The sequence below is a fragment of the Seriola lalandi genome, unplaced genomic scaffold (genome assembly GCF_002814215.2).
Source record: "Seriola lalandi dorsalis isolate HSWRI2012SDOR001 ecotype SW California unplaced genomic scaffold, Sedor1 jcf7180002054835, whole genome shotgun sequence".
NCBI classification, from domain to species: domain Eukaryota; kingdom Metazoa; phylum Chordata; class Actinopteri; order Carangiformes; family Carangidae; genus Seriola; species Seriola lalandi.
The window spans coordinates 414,219-435,959 of record NW_019525388.1 but is presented as its reverse complement, the minus strand read 5'-3'; the positions used below and the strand labels follow the sequence as shown (position 1 = coordinate 435,959).

General features: G+C 40.0%; 1 protein-coding gene across 1 annotated transcript in view; it reads right to left on the bottom strand.

Annotated features, from left to right (window-relative positions):
* trip4 (thyroid hormone receptor interactor 4) overlaps positions 1-20,777 on the bottom strand; it is a 67,839-nt gene extending 47,062 nt beyond the window's left edge. The window contains exons 1-11 of the mRNA XM_023426732.2: positions 20,617-20,777; positions 19,677-19,858; positions 19,302-19,432; positions 18,951-19,169; positions 18,747-18,825; positions 18,542-18,647; positions 18,182-18,397; positions 17,947-18,076; positions 17,661-17,854; positions 17,414-17,538; positions 17,153-17,244 (exon numbers count right to left, since the gene is read on the bottom strand). Of these exons, the coding sequence (XP_023282500.1) occupies positions 17,153-17,244; positions 17,414-17,538; positions 17,661-17,854; positions 17,947-18,076; positions 18,182-18,397; positions 18,542-18,647; positions 18,747-18,825; positions 18,951-19,169; positions 19,302-19,432; positions 19,677-19,858; positions 20,617-20,696 (1,554 nt within the window). The 5' untranslated portion in view covers positions 20,697-20,777. The remainder of the gene's footprint in view (positions 1-17,152; positions 17,245-17,413; positions 17,539-17,660; positions 17,855-17,946; positions 18,077-18,181; positions 18,398-18,541; positions 18,648-18,746; positions 18,826-18,950; positions 19,170-19,301; positions 19,433-19,676; positions 19,859-20,616) is intronic.
* Between the last annotated feature and the right edge of the window lie 964 nt (positions 20,778-21,741).

Below are 21,741 nucleotides of genomic sequence, written 5' to 3'. Positions count from 1 at the left end.
GGGGGGGGCACGACTAGAGAGTAAAAATGAGGAATACGATTTAGTAAGAAAGACGGATAATAAGAGTATAAGGTGAGGGAGAAACACAGCGGCAGAGATTTTGATAGATAGGGAACTGCACAAAGCCAACTGTGTCTTCCCGGAAAGGCCACTTTTGAAATACTGCTTAGCTACTTGTGTCAAGGCTGGTTTCACCCTGGGAATGGAGAAACAGATGGGTTGTCTCTGAGCTATGGGCTGCATGTGGGAGGTGAAAGGGTGTTGTTGGGAACTGTATGCAACAGCAATCGTTCGCCAGTCTTTCTTTCATCTATCGTGTTCACCAAACAACACAAGCCTGTTTCTGGCATTCATTAACCCTCCCAGAAAAAAAAAAAAAAGAAAAAGCTGCCTTCAGGAAACTCGTACTGTAGCTGCCTTTTAGGTTTTTGCACGCACCAACCGTATTATTTGTTTTTCCTTCGCAGCATGACACAGGAACAGAGCACACAGACACACAGTGTACGTATGTGACTAAGCACACATGTATCATTTTTGACAATATTTTAATTGAAAACAGCTGTCCCGAAATTAACTCCAGAAAATATCTTTAAAAATGTACCAAAACCATTATGTGAAAAATGATGTCAATGAATGTCAAAGTGTAAATAAAGCAACTGTATCCATGAGACAAAGTTTAAAAGCCTTTCAGTTTTGTTAGTGGTTTAAATATATTTTATATTCAAAATAATAAAAGTTATTTTTTGAGTTGTGTTTTTTACGCTATCCCAAATGTTTCCAGCAGTTCTCAAACCAAGGGAATTATGGGATCAAAACTGAATTTTATCCAGTTTTATTAATTTTTTTTAAACCTTTCGTTTTCAACTATATACTTCAACAGGATGAAGGATTTTAGTCATCGGACGTCTATATCTTATGTTATCGGAGAAAAAAGCAAATGTTAGGCAGCTCAGCTCCTAATGTCTGATTTTTAACATAAAACTGCTTTATTTGGTGTTTCTACCGGTACTAATGGGCAGGAAGACGCCTCTGCAGAATAATCTGGCTGCCGTTAAAACCTGCTGAATGTCCGGTTCATAAGTTATCATAAAAACAATTAAAACAAAAGGTTAGCGGGAGTCTCAGCTACCAACGAACAAACACTGACTTTAAATGTGAAACTTCCATGTTCAGATAAAAGTTTGAATTTGTAATACAATCTGAGAGCACTAGTCTGTACCATTACATATTCAGTTTGCAGCTGAAAGGAAAGTCCTGACTCAAGACAGCTAAAGTGGCCAATAAATAAATGACCAATTTGTGTACGTTATAAGTCTCTATTTGGGTCAACAACTGTAAAAGTCACACCACACAATTGCCAAACAGTGGGTGAGGCCTTCATGTGAGACTAGGCTATCATTAAACACACCCCTTTTATTTCCAATTATCCTCATATTTTAACAGGAATCCTCCCTGTTTGCTGGTTTACTCTCATCTGCTGTTAATACAAACCTACTCCTCCATCTGCTTCACATTAAAAGCCTTCCAGCGGTTGAGGAGAAATGATCTTTTCACGTCACATTTACTGTGAAACGTGCAGAAGGCGTTGAGTTTCATTAAGAGCAGCTTGTCATCGTGAAAACGCGGCAAAGTAGAATTGATCGTAATGAATATAACGGTGAGTTTAGAAGCAGCATTTTTTTGTTTCGAAGGGGAGAAACAGCAACATCAGTATGTACAGTGAGTCCATACTGGGTCGCTTGACTGTGTCGTCCTGATGCCAGAAGTGGTGTAAAAATGTAAATTGGGCCGACCATCTCTTGCCAGCCATGACAGTACATGTGCCAATAATTTTGTATTTTACGTATCTTTCCAATATCAGGTTTATTGGTACAATATTCAGTATTATTCTCCATGTATCAGAGATGACCTGCTGGTCAGGGTAACTGGCGGTTGCATCAATATGTATTGCAATCCAGGCGGACCATTTTGTTTACGGGCAGAGCAGCTCAGGTGGATGGGAATATTTTAGTTTTACTGGTTTATTCATGGTAACAAAGAGGGTATCAACAGTTCACGTAAACAACTGAACACAAGCAGGATCTCTACAGGAGTATGGCAAACTGCCAAATTACACCACGTGTGTAAATGTAGTCAGTGACCTCTTCAGTTGTCTTTTAGACTGAACGTTGTCTTTTGTTTCTCAGGCACCTTTCCTGAAAAACAAGGCCAAATCACTTTGTGTGCGTTTCTCTTTTTTTTTTATTTTAATCTCTCTTTTATTTTAATTTTGGATTATCTGACATATTTTGCATTTAGATTGTTGGTTAACAACACATAATATTTTCTGAAGACACTTCAGTGTTTTAGCAAAGTGTGAATAGTAAAAAATATCTAGTTTTGGATTTTATTTTTTAGACTAAACAAAAACGGCTAAATAATCTATAATGAAAATACAGGAGTTACACACGTACTAATGATGATATAAGTACCCTTTCATTAATTGCAACCTAAAATAACCTAATTGCAATTAATCTCTGTATATATATACACCAAGTTTGAAGCCTTTAGCTACAGGGGCCATCACACGCCCAGCAAATTCTCAGACACCTTTTACAATCCTTTTAAAACTGGAAGCAATAGGTGCAAACACATGGACCCTCAGCTAGTTTGGACTCCATTAACCCAAACCAATACTAAACTTGTCCATCTAAAACAGGCAGCTATTGCAGCTCACTTTGTCCCTTTCATTGGAGCTCAGGCACACCGGGTTGCACAGGGATGATTAAAAATTTAACATACTCCTTCACCTACAGAATCAACTGGTGTCAAGTTGGAGAGTGAACATTAATTATCTAGGAGTGTGCAACACTGGCTTCTGAATTTTTACATTATTAATATCCTCGGCACAACCAGAGACATGTCTCATTATTAGAAGCTCAGCACCAGGGCCACGATTTTCCAATAACTGACACCGTGTCGGTCAGCGCGGCTGCAAAGACATGTTTCCTTCACCTTAAAAAATGCTCGCTGTTTCAGTGCAGCTGAAAGCTCAGTGGACACATATAAACTACATATGTAAGTCTGTACACTGAATTTAATTATACGAAACTATCCAGTGAGGAATCCAGGCAGGACTTACTGATATTAACTATGACGCCTCAGTGTATTTGTACTGTGGAGGTGAGTTCAAGAACCAGCTCTGTGTGTCAGCAACTTCATTATTGTCTTGATGTAAATGACTTCAAGCTGTCACCAGCGTACTGTTAAAAATCCCCGGAAGACTGAGGAGTAAAAAGTATTAAAATGTATTTTCTATCCTACACCCCCGCCTCATAAGCATAACAATTCAAGTCTGTGAAAGGAAAAAAGAAAAATGTTGGTGAAGAGCGAGCTGCATTAGCCTTTTAGCTAGCGCTGGTGCTGACAGGTGTAGTGAAGTCATGTGTTTTTGCAGGGAGATTCACACAGACTTCCTCGCTTAGCCCAGTTCCACTTTCCCAGCCATGTTTATGACTTCACCTCCTGCGGTGGCCCTCAGGCAAGAAGAAAACAAGACTGCCTGACTACAGTCAAAGCTTTTTAGACTCAACAAGCTAACTGCTGGAACTTTCCAAGGAAAAGACTTCTCCCTCGTACTCACAGTTAAGCTTCTGTTTGACGAGCGCAGGACTTTTGCAAAAATTGAAAAAACAAAAAAAACAAAACAAAACAAAACAAAACAAAAACAGATTCCTAATGTGCAGCGGAAAATAGCATTTTGAGAACCTTACAATTTCACGAAAAGCATTTAATAAAAAGTGGTTCTGATGCTACAAATCCCAACCATGAAAAAGTAAGTAGATGTTATTAGCCGAAGTATCAAATTCAAGACAACTGCACTGCATTTACAGAAAATCACACAGGCAAACCCTTCTCCTTCTTAGTAGTTTCCTTTATAGCACTCACACACACACACTCACACACACACACACACACACACACACACACACACACACACACACACACACACACACTCACACACACACACATAGCAAGAACCCCTGGAGACAATTACCATGTCTGCTTTCAAACCCTGACTTCAAAGAACAATCCAGGGTATCTAAGGCATTAAAACTTCTTATTTTCCACCACAATCTCCTTTTATCGTTGCCACAAATCCAGCTCTCCTTAACACAGGTGGTGTCAGCAAAAAGGGCTCGTATTTTAAGCAAGGTAACAAACCTCTTCACAGTGGGCATTTGATTTCATAATGTGGAAATTGAGAAGGACCGGGGAGTTTATGAACATGTCTGTCTCTTAAGGTGAATATTTGCTTTGATATTCTGACGCTTGGGGTACAGCCCTCCCATCTGTGTTCACTCAGCCTCTGTGGGAAATAACTGTCTCTTCCCTCCTCCTCTCCAGGCTGGCAATGAGCACGGTTTGAGAGAGGAGCACAGAAGGAAGGCTGTCCCCTGATTCTTATCAAAGGCAAGTTTTAGGTTTCTCTAAGCCCATGGGTTAGTGCTACAGCTTACAATAGATAAGGTGATCCTACTGATATGTTCCAAAGGGAGAAAACAGTGAACCGTTAAACAGAAGGTGCTGAATAAGAGCTCTTCACGAGTCCATTTCAATTTATACTTCTACAGTTTTTGCAAGGGAGCCAAAATATTTTTTGGCTTTCAACACAAATGGGAGATTACATGGATTTCCTTGCACTAATACAGCCCTAAATTATTTTAGGCTCTGAACAACAAAGGCCTTCACTGAAAAAGAATTTAAAAAACATTTATCATTTGCTAAAACCCAACGCTCTTTAGTTACTGCTGCTGCTATACCCGTCAAGCTTTGCATTCTTGGCACATCCAGTACGCAGTTTGAAAATGACACGGTGGCAGATTTACCACTTGAAATTCTTAGCAATGAAATTAAAAACTGTTCCTGGCAAATTTCATCAGCTGTAGCTAGCTAACCAAGCTAACGTTAGCTCCGTGAGTTCGAGTCGTCGACTCGAAAAACTCGTAAAAAGGATCTTAAACATGAACAAATACTTGAGGACTGAGGCTGAAGCTGCATGTCTCGGGCAAAAAGTCATTCTTATGATCCAGCTGATGATCCATGTAGAAGACATGGAAGTAAGGAAACAGCACTGGTGTTTTTGTATTGCAGTGTCATCCTGGTATGAAAAGTATGATGAGGAAGATTTTTAATTTAATTTTAAGGTAAACACAAGAAACTTGTGCTACAGAAAATGGACCAGACTCAGTGAATAGCTCCCTAAGCTTAACATCCCAAGTCCTATGATAACTATTAATTTAGCTATACAGACTCAGTATTACACAGTGGGTACGATTATCATGAATATTTTGTTTCTGTAACCAGTAACCTCACAAACTAATGTAGTTAGTTGGTGTTCACCTTGGCTCAGTTAGTTAACCAGCAGCTTACATTACAGCGGATAAAAAAAAAATCTACTTAATCCATTCCTTTTACTTTTGTGATTTTTCTCATAAAAAACGAAACAAAAACAAACAACCCATCCCTCCGAACTCTTCAAATGCCAAGAAGCTCTCTGACTGCAGCCCTGTTCACACCCCGTTTCTTTAGCGGGAACCAACTGGTTCTACTTTATACATAAAATATCAACAAGCTTTTTTTCTAGCAAGAGCACTAAAAATGGTCTAGCAGGACCTGTATAAATATTTTCTGCCCATGCCTGTGGTTGGATTGCAACTACATTAGAGGGTGTTCTCTGAATACACCAACTTCTAGAGAGATGAAAACGTGCTTAAATAATATTCATTTGCATTATTCAACTTTCTGTTCCGTGATAAAAACAGCTTCTTACAAGGTTTATTTGAACTTGTGGTCAGAGGGGACGACGCCTCAGCTGCTTCTGGGTGATTCCAATATTATTACAGTGACATCTGGACACAAAATGACTTTTTATTACCTCACAGAAAACCCTCTTCATTTGACTGATAATAAAAGACATGCCAGTTCATTAGCGATAACACACCTATGTTTTTTTTTTGTTTGTAGGCGATGTACAATTTAAAGATATTTGAAGTGCCAAGCATTATTAAAGTAATTATGCTGAATCTTATTTCTGCTGTACTGACCACCAGATATTTGAGAGGCGAGAAAATTATGCTGCATGTAAATCAATACGCTCCTTCACACACTGAGCCTGCAAAAGCATTTGATGGCATTTTTGTGCAGTGGACCATGGCAAAAAAAAAAAAAAGAAAAAGAAAAGAAAAAAAAACGCTTGTGCACAATGAGCTTCAAGACATTTCACTACATGTGGCGAAAGCAGTGGAAAGAGGTTGGGTTGTAGCTGGCAGGGAGGGGGTATATGACTGCAATACCCATTTTAATGATGCCAATATTTTAACAATCCAGTCGCAAATTATATTAAATTTACATACATGCTTTTGAATTTAGATACATGTTAATAATTCATGTTCTCTCTGGATAATTCAGGCTAAACTAGCGTGTTGAATGTGGTACAATCTTCACAGCTGAAAGAACAGTGTTAAAAGCCTCCTGAGGTTGATAAAGGTGAACTGCAACATGTTTCGCGGCCTGGTTAGGAAAAGTGTTTGCTCATAAAATGTATCTCTGGCTGTTCATTTATCTGTAAACATTAGAAAACATGTCACTTGGCATGCGTTTTAAAATCGTTAGGTGTGCCAGAGGAAAGCAACTATTCTCTCACATGCTGAAGCGTTGCTGCTTCACATTAACGCATGTCAGACCTTATTTTCATCAGCTGTGATTTTGTCCACCTATTAAATGGAGCCATGTGGAAAAATGCTACAACATTTTTAGTTGTTATGTAAAAGTGAGTGATAGTGTGGTTTTAAATGCAGCAAAAACAATCCATGATTAAGCTTGAGAGTTTCAATGTGACATTCAAGGGAGCTGCATGTACGTTTATTTTTGGATTTTACTCTTAGTAAAGAGGGAGCAGCTTTTTAAATAATCCACTCTGAGGTTAGATCGCGTCTCTGTGGATACTCAGACCAAACGTTCAGATACTTTTTGTATTTCACCTAAACACCCTTCAGCTCTAAAGATGAAAGCTGGCCCAAAAGAGCCGAGCATGAAGGCAAAGATATTCCAGCAAGATATCACTGCACAAAGGAAAAAGCATATCACATTTGATGTAAATTCTACTTGATCACACACACACACACACACACACACACACGCACACACAGGTACCTGGTGGTATATGGGGCAGACTGTTATCTCCCTGCCTCCCACAGCACATATCACGGGAGTCTCATTGAAAATAATGATCACACTCCTGTCATTTAAACAGACAGCAGCTCCTATCAAGGCACAGGTCCCTGTGTTGTGGAATTAAGACATTTACTCAGTCAGACTAATAGATCTCATGCACTAAAGGCAAACAGCAGCATTCAACTGAGTGTTGTGTACCACTGAATGACGAGCACTAACTCAATGCCATTTAATGGACAAACATACTGAACCCAATATTCAGCATAAGACCACATTGGCACAGACACTGCCAAAAGCAATTAGATTTTCTTCTGAATATAACAGACTAAACAACGGGATACGATTTTCAATGTGACTGGTTTTTGGATTCTCAAAATGAAACGTTAGGAGGCAAAATTTAATTTACTTAAAGACGGTGAATTATTCTGGTTCTCTCTGCCTGTGTTTGTCGTTCATTTCCAAGTCAGGCAGATCGAGTGAACCATCTTTAAAGATACTGGCAATCTTAAAGAAACACACACTTGATGTCCATGGCAACAGCTGGCAGCACCTGGCTGGTATCTTGGCAAAACAGCTTGTGGACGCAGCCTTTCAACAGATCACATTATAATGTATTCGCAAGACAGAAGAATGGAGTAACTTGTTGCAAGGCTCATGAATTTCTGCTTCTTTCTTTTTTCTGTTCTACTTCTGTTTATATGAAACAAAAAAGCAAAAACATTATAAGATGCGGTTGCTCAACTTAACCTGTGTGTGTCTCAAACTTTGAAAATAACCCGTGACACAGAGAGGTGCCAAGGATTTTTACAGAATCTGTTATGTGCAAGAGTTTCGTAAAAATGATTCAAATAAGGAAACAAATGGTGGATGGTAGAGAATCAGCCAAATGGAATGACATATCAATGATCAATACCGACCCCAATAAACAGGATAAATATATGGAGGGAAAATGATCTCAAATTATAAACCCTAAAGATTAAAGAGACACAATAAATTATACAGTAAAAATCCTTCATATTCATTCATGGGTTGTATTTTGTTGTCCATTTGAAGTTTTCCCGTCTTTTTCCAGTGATTATATAAACTGGGGAAAAAGTCAGACTCACTGGCTTGATGTGCAAGTGGAAGCTAAATGTTTTTTTAGTTTGCTGCACACAAAGAGAGAAAGATTAATGGCACTGGAAGCTTGGACAGCCTCCCTCGCCTCCCCCTCTTTCTCCATACTTTCCTCCTCTCTGATGTCGCTAGCAGGAAGTTGCTGAGCAGACATGTCACCCAGCAGAGTACAATTGAGTTTGTAATCTCTGACCCTGCAGTGGCAGAGAGTCTCTCGCTGTCTGTCTTTCTGGTTCTCCCTCTCCAGGAGAGATACTTTTAGTTATACTGCTGCTGGGTCAGGGCTTGGCTGGATAAAGATCTCTTCTCAGATGAACACACACAGGCATGTGTGACATAAAGCAATTGCATAGGCATGCCTGGGGAATGTTGGCAAAAACACACAAAATCGGCTTGGCATAATGACTGAAGCACTGCCTGCTCTCACATTTGGATTTGGATGGGAACAGGCATAAAGAAAAGTGATTAAACTGAGAGCATTTCCCGTTCCTGATAAAATCATAGCAGGGAAACACGGTCGCCCACTGGTTCTGAGCAAAGTACTTACTGACTACAACACACAACCTTCATTCATTTCCTCATTCCAAAACAGAAAACTGGCGCAGACACTGGCCTCATGAGGAGCCATTTTGGGGCATCAACAACAAACACCAGATGTGGAGATGGGAGATAAATGTCAAACATATTGATTCTATGCTTCATTAAAGCTGATTGTGTGTATGTGTGTGGGTGTGGGTGTGTGTGTGTGTGTGTGGGGGGGGGGGGGCTGTGGAAAGGCACTAAATAGATAAATAGATCACGACATTAAAATCAACAGTGGTCTTGTTTTATGCAAACATTGTTTAACACTGTCGGAGCCATTATTTCAAACACACACAAACCGAGAAGCTTCACGCTCCGGGACCTGAGAGTCGTCTGCAGAGACGTACTGACAGAACTGCAAACATACCAAACATAGTTAAACATGCTGCTACCACAAACTCATAGGATTTTAACGTTTGGGCTGTAAAGACTCCGTGAAGTCCATTGACTTAATTTGATTTAATTTGACTGATTCTCTTTATTACCCTCCCTCAGTACATTAAGTATCATTCAGAAGGTACTAGGGCGAGATGATGTGCAAAAAAAAAAAAAAGTCATATTCCAATTATTTCGGCAGATATTGAGATTGCGATTTCAGTTGGAACATTTCATTTTCACTGAAAAAATAAACAAACTGCTCAGAGACTAAATATTACTAGAAAAGGGTTAATGAACATCAAAGGAATAATTGTGGTGCAGGTATTTGTGAAAAAGTTCTAGTTCTTTTTATTAAATACATTAAAAACCAGTTACATGTTTACTACAATTTTAGCCATAGCAGGTAATATTGAGTGATTGCTACCCTAAAGCTTGAATACAATATAATTAACCCAGCTGAAAAATACATAATTTGTCCCAATGACTAAAAACCAACGAGTTTCTCTAATAAGAAAACAAACTATCTCTTCCTTTTTAGATAACTTTCACATTAGATTGTCTTATTTTCAATGCCGCCAGTTGTAAATAAAAAGAAGTGGTTGCCTCAGAAGGTTTCATATATTGTCATTCCTATTCTGTTACAGTCAATACGATTAGTCAACACTAACATTACGAGTCCCCTGCAGGCTTTTCTGTTTATGTGCTAAAGGACTGTACTGGAGTAATGACTACATAATGACTATGACTTAAGCAACATTTTTCCAGTTCAAAAAAATAATAAACTGTCTCAGAATTAAATCATAGGTCTGGTTTAGAAGAGCAATAAAGCATCAGATCATTTTTAAAGAGAAAGGAAGACTTTGAACCTGTTTAGCATTCAGGCAAACACACAGCTCGGCATTTAGTTACCTCCCTTTGATTCTGACTTATTTTCATCAACACTGCTGTCTTTCACACCATCAAAGGAAGCTGTCTGGAATGTCTCTCGTGTTGCCTTTATCGTTGTTCCAAGTGCCTGTGATCAGCATTCGGAGAGAAGGAACAACTCCTATTATACGAGCAGATTAAAATGGAGGAGAAGTAGAGATAATAAAGGGGGCTTAACTGTCAGTTTCCCCGGCAGCAGAAACTGTGTGACATTCGATGAAGTGGTCCGAGGACAGCAGTGAAATTCTAAACAGTGCAGCAGGCCATTTGAAGTCTGGCAGATGGTTCTATGTATTTTTCATGCTGTTGAAAACCTGTGACTGAGGTTTGGTTGGTTGTCATCCAGTGCCTGGGGACCCTGGGCTGAAAGCATTCTACACACCACTGCAGAATCACATGATGTCTGACCTCTCTGCCATGGCAAACTGCCCAGCAAGGAAAAGGGAGGAAGGGGAGGAATGTGAGTGTGTTAGTGTGTGACTGAGGTTGTGCAGAAAGAGAGAGAGAGAGAGAGAGAGAGAGAGAGAGAGAGAGAGAGAGAGAGAGAGAGAGAGAGAGAGATGAGCAATTGCACGTACGCGCACGCGTCTGTTCACATAAACCAAATTGTCCAAGACCACATACAACTTCACAGCCCTGACCTGTAAAGCATACCGTTAGAGGGAAAGTGTGGAAAATGTGAAGATGGAATGACGGAGGGGGAGGGGTGCAGGAAGAGAGGGGGGCAGCCACTGCTAAGGATTCACACAATGTTACAGAAAAAGAGGGGGGGGGAGAAAAAAAATAGCATTGCTTGACTTCCCTTCCTTTGGAATGCATCCAATGTATCCTGTGAGAGTGTGTGTGTGTGTGTGTGTGTGTGTGTGTGTGTGTGTGTGTGTGTGTGTGGCATGCTGGCAGGAAGGCTTTCAGCATATAAATATCACATTACCACACAAGGAAACGCAGGCATCAGTCCGAGCTTCCAGCTGGCCTAACAAGCACAGGAGCTCCACTCTGGAGGTCAAAGGGAGAGCTTGCACAAATGGAATTCCACAGAAACCGGCACTTCTTTTAACAGATAAGTGGCTCGGCTTGCAGCTATGTGATGTGGTGTAAGCCTATGGTTTCAGTTATCTAACATGTTGGTGCGCATACATCTACTGAGCTGCGGTCTATATATATATATTTTGTGCCAGAATGGAATTAAATATACAGTTTCAAAAATAGGCTTCAAGCTATAATGAAAACAACTTAAAGGCTTGGTTTATTAACTGGACATTGAAAACAAAAACAATTACAGTATAGGCCAATGAACAATTAAATAACAGAAAAGACAGACACAGCGCAACAGTTACGAATGATTTGAATAGCGATATGATTTTCTAAGCAGTATGATATGGATTGTGAAAGCAACATTTACCTGATTTGTTGTTTTTGTTTTAATAAAGGAAACGCTCTATTCAAGCTAGACAAAGATTGTGTTAATAAACTGTTTCAGCTCAGTGTAAAAATTTTAAGAGGATTCTTTCACAATTGTGTTGATTGTTGTGTGATTACACAAATAACTGAACAAATCCCTCTTCAACTGTTTCAAACTAGTGTTTGTCAGGGGTCAATTGCAAGCACACTTCGTTTATATATAGAGTTTATAGAAAGTTCACTTTCCCATTCACTTGAATCACATATTAGATTAAATTAAATGTTAACAGAAACTCATCACTTCTAAAATTGGCTATTCTTTGACCAGAGGAGATACCATTGCGACACACTAGCAGGTGTGCTCTGATAAGTGATTATTGGTTGCATGTTGGTTTTGTTACAGATCAATACTTAATTTTCACAAAAACACAATTAGAAGACTGACGTTAACTTTATAATCCAATCATATTTTAAGACCTGCCGAAATTGTATTTAAGACATTTTTGTTCTTAAATTCATATAATTGGATTTTAGATCTTTTCAGGACCTGCGGAAACCTGATATATACAGATGATACCGTTTCAAACGACACATATATGCAGATGACACAGTTAACTATATGAATACAATAGTTGAATGCCAAAAGATGTCACTTAACATTACAAATACAAAACTACCGTTTAGCATTTCGCCATCTTCATACACAAGACTACATGTAAGAGTCAGAGGTTTTTAAAAATGAGACATTAATGGAGCATCCTAGATGTCTTCTTCTCATCTTAACGACAGTTTTATTGCTCTGTTGTTGTGTGTCCTATTAACTTAAACAAAAGACCTTGTCTGAATTATTTCTAACTGCTATTGCATTGCTATTCGTGCCAGTGGTTTTTAAGCCTTAATATGACTGTTCACAGCAGATATTTTGACCTGTCATAGCAAGAAAAGCACAGGTGTTACTAATAACTGCTTTACTCAAGTGTCCCAGTAAACCTTGACAGTGTGACGGCGATCCAGCATACACAACGCCACAAACTGAAGCAGCTAAATGGAACTCAGCCATCATTCATCATTATTTATTCATGTGGTTTTTCTATTTTGACATGTCAAAATTTCTTCTGGTCTGTTGCAAATGTCTCTTTTGTTTTCATTTTGTGAAATAAAACTGAATTGGTGTTCATTTGGCTTATGATTGGACCATGACTTAATGACTAAGGAGAAATGTGAAACTTGAATCTACACCAGTTGGGAAACCACCGCTATAAACCATCCAGTACAAGCCATGTCTCAAATATGTGTCTATCTGAAATACATACAGGACGTGCCACGGGACCTGCTGTATGTCAGTCTTCAACAGACCCCAGGTTAATAAAATACGCTTATCTGGGAAACATGAGATACCACAGATGATATTACTGTTCAAAAACCTCTGTGAATTATGAAACTTCCAGAGTGTATTACTGTGTCAACATTTCATCATCAGGAAATTCAGGGGGCTCTTTGATTAGATAATGTATATATAAATCACACACACACACACAAACAAAGCTCACTTTGCCCTCTTGCCCTCATAGTCATTTCATATAAATCAATACAGCTCTGAACAGTCACTGGTTTTGCTCTTGGCATGCCTGTCAAATAGATTAGACCTCTCTGACTTATATTCACAGAGACATGTAGCTCTGCAGCTGGTAATATGGTCTCTGGAACAGAGTAAGAAATCAGACCCTTATAAAGAGTGTGGATTGATCCAGTCGTCAATTTTTAAACCACAGGAGTAAGTTGATGGTGCGATTCGAGCTCTGTATGGGGTCTGATGTGGCTTTGCTTGAGCTGTGAACGAGTACGAGGACTGAGAAGACTGAGAATAGGTCTGTGCATGTGTTGATAAATGCTGAATTCAAAATACAGCAGTGCTGTTTGACTTTATTTTATGCACAATTTTAAAATTTTGCACAGCTGAGTGTCATTTGCAAGTGTAAAGTAAACCATCTGCAGCATATCGACCACCCATAAACCTGCTCAGTTTGGCTGGAGCTCTCTGCTGATCCTTTTTAATTACCTCACTTTGCCTCTTAAAGCAAAAACATTCCAGTTTTCAATCTGTAATGTACGTAGATTCTTCCCAACACCCCCGCCTGCCCTCTGCAGTATGCAGGTCAGGCGTACATCTCCACCCATTGCTGCTGAGTGAGCACTGGGGGGTAGGAGTGCAGAGAGAGACCGCACAGATCATAATGGCTGGCCAATTATCAGTAGTAAGGGGTGGGGTGGGGAGACTGGTGAGTTGGGAGGAGTGAGAGATTATGGGGAGAATGGATCAATACACCAGTCAGTTTCTAATGAGGGAAAGAATTGGTCCAAGTCAAGCAGATGGAAATCCTGCTCTGCCCGGGGTGGTCTTCCTGCACTATCTGTCAGCAGGCTATCAGGTTTTGGTGCTGCTTTGTACAATAGCACCCCAACAGGGGCATGACTGCTATCACACTGGATCAGTGATATTCAAGTATTTACAATATTTACAGCGGTTATTTTTTTTTTGGGGGGGGGGGGGTTGTTGTTGTTGTTTTGCGTTCATAGTGTTTCTCACATGCTATCCTGATCTACCCACATTCCACTTTCTCTAAATATTTCATACATCACTAGGGGCAGATTTAGAAGAGCCTGAAGAATAATGGCTGTCTGTCCTTCACCACCCCCCTTTTAACCACCCACAGCTGCCAGCACAGGACAGTAAATCCTACGCCTCACCCACTCGCCCAGCCCAGCAGCTCAGCTGTGTGCTACTATGCACTAGCACAACATGCACTCCTCTACTAAAATGCTAGGAAGGGGGCTTAAACGGCTAAATGCTGAACAGCTAATAGTCTCTGCTTTTCACTAAAATGGTGGAATAAGCACCAACCAACTGTTCAGCACCAACATTACATTTGGTACTGGTTGTTGTTCTCTGGTTGCTCCACTATTTTCTACATCTGCCTTTCTTCCTTTTTTCTGAGGGGCCTTGTGTGGGGTGGGGGTGTTATTTATGGCTGCTCTGTGCAAGTGGACACACACACACACACACACACACACACACACACACACACACACACACACACACCCTTTCACAGGATGAAAGGGCAGTCACACTGCCTGCAAACATGATTTTACAGCCCTGGGTGGAATGAGTGGTGGAGGAGACAATGAGGACAGGGTACAAAAGGGGAAAGCCCTTAAATTTACAGGTCCCAGCAGTCAGAATGCAAACCATGCAGCAGCAGCACACATTTTTAAAGATGATTTTTATATTTATTTATTTTTTACACCAAATACAGAGCTGCTCAGAAATAAGACAAGTGTCTTTATGCTGGGACACACATATGCTAAAACGTGTGAGCTGAGATACACGGAGACACAAGCACTATATCCTTAGAGAGGATCATTGCTTTTTCTGTGGCTGTTATTTTTAATTGGTACAGAGGACTGTGCAGTTTCCAAATGTGATCTGTTTCGGTATCTCATCAAAGATAGCATACAAGCGTGTGTCTACATGTGTATGAGGGCTTCTAGCTGCTCAGGGTTAGGGCATGTTTGTACATTGTGTAGCACTTTACACATTTCTCTAGTTTCACTATCGACCCACAAATATATACGAGTGTGTTTTCGTGTGAAAACTACAGAGTAAGGAATGTAGATGTTTATACACAACACAGAAATAACGAGAAATAACTGCCACCTTATCAACTGAGGGTTTGTATTTGTTTAGAGATTTCACTCTAACGTGGGAAAAGCAGATTAAATGTTTTTAATAATAACTAAGTTATTTGTAGAGAATCTAGACCCTATTATTCAAAATGTAAATGCCTCGAAATTAAACATGTTCATAGTTGAGTTGTTGTTTTCAAAGCCTGACATTACTTGAATAGTAATTAAGGCTGCAGCTAACAACATTCCTCATGTTGTCTTATTGGCAAGCTTATGATTAATGGATAAAATAGTAGAGTATAAAATGTCAGAAAACAGTGAAAGTGCCCATCACAATTTCCCAGAGCGCCAAATGACATCTTTAAATTTCTTGTTTCAGCCCAAAAGTCAATTTAGTGTCAATGAATGATAAAATAAAAACAGGTATTATTCACATTTGAAATGCTGGAAGCTGTGGACGCTAAAATAATGACTTCAACAATTAAATGACTATCATGATATCTGGAAATTCATTTTCTGGAGCGACTAATAAACTTGTTTCAGTTCTAATAATAACAAACATATAGCAAAAAGATGTGGCCAGTGAACTTCAGACAGAGGAGTCATTCCCAAAGCCAGAGGCAAAACTGCCAGGATGAGGATGGCAATGTAATTAAATTTAAATGTGTTCCACTGACAGTGGATGGGAGAGCAACTCTGCATGGACATGATGACTAAATGTGGAGTGGGGTATATTTTCCAGTTTTTACTTTGTAAAACTGCAACTAATTAAAGTAATTTGGGTGTAAAAGCTCAAGTAAACAGTTTATGAAAACAAAAAGGCAGCGCTGACCATGCTGCCAATGGAGCAGCTCCACGCTTTGCCACATCAGATACTCACAGTCTAACCAAAGTCCTCGTAACACTATGGTTGAGGGTGAATTTAACTTTAGTGTCCATGGAAGACATAAACTGAAGATCATAGGAAGCGGCAGTACACTCTGTTGCTCTATTCATAATCAGATGGTTCTTTTTGCTGCTCATGTCTTCTGTAGCTGTAAGGCTAAATTAGCCCTTTTTTCCATGAATATAAAAGGCTGATGCCAATGTAATGTGTGTATATCAGCACTGACTTTGGTGGAAGCTCACTGGTATGATACAAAAGGGCTTTGATGTGTGGTGGATGCTGCCTCCAGTGGGACATACTGTAAGCTGGCAGGGGCTTGCTGGTGAAAAGGTGCAGTCTGACCTCTGCTGGTAAGAGATGATATTGCAGGATTTCTTTTCACAAATGGCAGAAACTGCATGGTCATCTGAGTGAAGTACAGTATCTCCTTGTACAATGTCCAAGAAATAAAAGAGAAAAAGTGTAATAAAATTATGATCATCCTACTACTTGTTGCATGCGCCAGACGGAGTAGCAGGACGTCCTTGTAGCTATAGTCCGCTCAGGAGTCAAGGACTGTGGAGACTGTGTAATAATACATAGCGTTTTTACTGAATCCTTTTTCATTCATCTATTTATTTATCTATCATTTGACTCTATGCACTAAACTTCAGCGTAGTTGCCATGGGCAGAAAGACAGAAAAAACCAAGAGGAAGAGGAGGATGGGAATTGTAAGACTTCAAGTAGTAAAACAACAACAGTCTACCTAGTCAACAAAAACCAAACCACACGTTTTTTTTGCAACTACCCTCTGCTGCCTTCACAAAGCAACCACCAGAAAATAAACTCCTCCAAAGCATGTGTGGTAAAAAAATGAACTTTACAATGCATCACAGTGGTTTTTGTGTGGATTCAAATCACACTTTCATTCAGGTCTTTCTATCCACCAAACACTGCAGTTGTAGTTCCATAATTTTTCTGACCTGTTCTCTGAACTGCTCCTGAGATAGGCAGTCGGTCATGTTGACGCAGCCCAACAGGCAGCCGGTGGGGTAGTCTTTAGGAAACCTGGGCTCTGCACACAAAACAAGAGCAATCAAAGATCCAACAACAACAAAACAAAGTACAGGCATCATACTCGATTTTGTGGCTGTGGTTTGTGCACTTCAGATAAAGCAGCTAGAAACAAATCACTTCTCGTATTCACAGTCTTTCTACTGATTTGCTGTGTATAGTATGTGTACCTCTTTTGTAGATGTGGCGGTACATGGCTTCCACCTCAGCAATCTCCTGAGGGGTGGGCTTCTTGGCTGCAGCAGCAATCCAAAGACGACCTCGGTGTGATGTGTACCAAGTTCTCCCCTCTACCCTACACACAGACACAGACACAGACACAGACACAGACACAGACATAAAATGCAATGTTACCTCTTAGCACTGCGATTTTGTTCAAAGCCTCAAAACTCATTCTGGATTGTGTTTGCTCCTTACCTCTTGATGCCTTTGACCAGCAGTGAGGCCCATGGTTGGTGCATGCTGAGGCACAGGCCTCCGTCAGCCATCTCTTGCAGCTCTTTGTCTTGGAGCCGCAGCCTGTTACGTTCTTCTCCTCCCTTGTCCTCTGCCAAACTCCTTCGCTGCGCCGTGTTTCTCCTGTAGCTTTCGCCGCCTCCAACATTCACAAACTGCAAAGTGTATACAATATGATCATTATCATTAATAGAATCAGTGCGAATACCATCTGCACGATTTTCATGATGGGGAAAAAAGGACCTACCTCTGGTGCAGACTGAACTATGTTGGGGTTGACCAGGTCTCCGAGGCTCTGCTTTCCACTTTGTTTTTCAGAATACACTGGTGATTTTGACATAGTGTCATTGTTCATAGCCTTGAGGGTCTCATCCAGCCTGTAAATCATTGCAAACATTTCAAAAGGAGAAGGCGTTTATCATGACTACACAACACATATCTGCCCTTGCAGCCTCGATTCAAGTGGCGTCGGATAATCTTACTTGTTGTAGTACTCGTTGAGGTTGCTTCCCTCCTCGACCACTTGTCTACCAGCAAAGTCCAACGTGATCTTCCTGTCCTTGCGAGAGGCATGGCGAAGTTCCCTAAGCTCCTCCTCCTTCTTCTTCAGCTTTTCTCGCTCTCCGGGTGACAGCCACTGGTTGGACTCAGTTGCAAAGTAATCTGACTCATCATCCAGAACTTGTGTTCTCTTGACACTGGCGTTGAAGAGGACAGTAAGCAAAGAGTAAACAGTAAACGTTAACATGAAATGTCACTGTTGCCTTCTACAGTTATTGAAATGTTAAAGTGCTGACATTGCGCAGCTATCCATTCTAGAGAAGCTGTGTGTTTCATGATACCTGTTCCTGTCATACTCCAGCAGTTTGTCTTTGTGCTGGAGAGCCTTCTCTAAGCCCGCCTTCATCTTGGCCTCATGGTGTGGGAGATAATCTCTGTCTCCAGAGTCTGTCACCACAATAAGAGCACATTTATGGCATTTACCTTTGTCATTATTTCATAGATTGTAGTATAATAATAATAATACTGGCTAGTTTTGACTCTCACCTCCCATAAGCTTCTTTCTTAGTTTCTGACTTTTGTTGGAGTCTCTTTGCAGGATCTCCTGCTCCTCTTTTGTGCAGACCTGAATCAGTAAAGGGAAAAAAAAAAAAACAGTGAGTACAGAATACTGAATTAGAAAATGACTGTCACCATCACAAGTAGATTAAAATATAAAAAATGGATTCTAGACACCCAAAACTTACGTACCAGCTTTCCACAGAAAAGGCAGGGTCCTGAGCCCTCTTGCTCACACACAATGCGACCACAGGTGATGCAGTTGTTGATAAGTTTGTGCTTTTGAGCAAGGCACTCACAGGCATATCGACCAGGGAGTAAGACAGCAAGCCTGTCCTGTCCCTCTTTAGCATAGAGACGGACAAACTTACTTTTCTTCTTTGTTGAAGAACCACTACTGTTTTCTTGGGCCTTAGAAAGTAGTAAAGGAAGTAAGGAAACATGGCGACAGGAATAAAACAGATGAGGAAAATTAGCACAACAAGAAAAATGTAAGTAAAGTAGGTAAGTAGGTGATAAGAGAGCATATGTTTGTATACTCACCCTCATCAAATCAATGGGGGTTTTGACTGCCTCTGGCTCAGGTTCTGTTTGGCTCACAGTCATTACCTCCTGTTTGTTACGGCCCTTACGTTTAGTCTTCTTCTGGGTATCTTTAGTCAGGTCTTGTGAGTCTAAGAAAAGCAGGCAAATTACCTTCGACAAATATTGTAGATAAATGTTGGTGTTTCAGTTAATTACACTTACATTCATAAAGACATTTAAACATTAGAATTAGTAGTTATTTACATTGCTTAATTATGTGCAAGTACCTTGCATAGCAGTTTCATCTGAGGCTTTTAATGGCTGGGAAGAATTTAATGTACAGGGTAAATCAAGATATATTGAATGGCAGACATCAGGCGTTTATTGCTCTACCTGCTGATGAAACAGATTCTTTGAGAAGGAAAAGACTTGAGGTATCTGTGGCCTGTCTTTGAGTCTTCTTCCATCTGCTGAGGAGCTCGTCTGTAAACTGCCTTTTTAACCCATCCGTGCCCTGCAGGAGGTCTCCCATGTACTCCTCGATCTCCTCAGCTGTTTCAATGGATAGAATGTATCTAGACAGCAGAGTGACACAATAACCATTCAATTTAATGACATTTCTTATCAAAGCAGGTGTTGTAAGGCAAAAAAAAATGCTTTCTAATTCCATTATCGTCTTTATGTCTATGCGGCAAAGCAAAGGGTGTGAATACTTATGTCAATGTGACATTTCAAATTCTCCTTTTAAATAAATTTGCACAAATATCTGAAATTCTATTTTCGCTTCGTCAGTATGAGGTAAAGTGTAGCTTGATGAAGAACAAAAACATGCAACTATGCAACTTAACAGAATATGAAATAAGTGAAGGGGGTGTGAATACTTTCCAGCTGCACTGTACATACTTAGGTAGCATTTTCAATGCAGTATTTGTACTTGTAATGGTATATTTTTACAGCGTGGTATTACTACTTTTAGTAAATTAAAGGATCTGAGTACTTCTTCCACCATCCAGGAAGTGTCATCTCGAAAACAGGAATTTAATTGAGTTTGATGGGTTGGGGAATAAATATGTAAAACACCTGTCAGACTGTGTACCCTCTGCTGTAACAGCTGGAATTACAACCTTACTTAGCTGTATTTGAGGATATCAGTAAATTAAACGCACACATATAACGATAATTATACTAGTTTGATTACATTTTGATACACAGACATTTCATTCAATCATACCTAAAGCCATTACATCACAGTACTGCATAACCAAGTTAGCTTCTTTAACGTTAGCTTGTTGAGCGGGCGGTGTCAGATTTAACTAGCGTTAACATTTCTTACGTGACGATGTCTTCACACGCCTCCAACCCAAACTTGTGGTGTAACTGGTCCACACACCAGTGCAGCAAAGCGTCCGACATTTTACCGTCTAAAACACTTTAAACCCCCGAGCTGAAACCAAAACTCAAACCATCACACGAACGTGTTTCCAGTCGGCGGGATAACAGTGTCGCACACACATACGTGGCAGCTTAATATCCCGTCCTGAAGAAAATTCTGCTGTGGGTGAAAGGGGTTCCTCCCAACTCTTCAAGCAAGCATCCAAACATCAAACAAACAGACAAAGTTAAACTGTTATTTTTCCTATTAATATATATATTAATACTAGTTTGAGTTGTTAAGTATTCGGGATCCTTAACGTTCCTCAGTGTCCATTTCTCTTACAGTTATATGCAAAAGTTGGGGCACCCCTGGGTTTATTTTATTTATTTATTTAAATTTTTCTACTTCTTTTCACTTCAAAAATCAACAAAATGTGTAATTTGCCCGTCTCTGTGCAAATTACTTATTTTGTTGATGAACACTTGCTTATTTGGTAAATATTATTTTGGGGGTTGTGTGGAAGTCATGGGCAAAAGTAGCACATACAGGATATCATTGTCATGCAGTCAGTCACGAGGCTGGTTTCTACAAAGGGACAACATGATCAAAAGGAGTCCTCAAAATCCACCGTGAACTTTTCAACTCAAGCTGAAGTTTTTTGGAAAGGTCCCCTGAGCTGAACATCAAATCTGTAGGTATTGAAGAGGTTATACATGCAAGACAACCTAAACCTACAGACCTAGACACCCTAAAATAAGAAGTGGGTGACGATTCCTAATGCTCCCAGATGTCTTGGCATATGATCCTATAAACTAAACTATGTTTGTGTCTTTTACTGCCTTTGCTTCTCGTGGGATCTGCATGCCCCTTCAATTTCCAGTGACTGAGGGGCATATTTTTGTTTTCAACTAAAGCACAGTGGCTGACGGTATTATTCTGGATTCAGCTGTTGATTACTCTAGACGTTATGGTCTGTGTCGCTGTAATTGGATGTGCTTAATAAATTCATTCACTAGGTGGCAGTTTTGTAATGCTGTGAAATACAGAACCTTAGAGCATCTGCTCGTGTCAAATCATGATGCT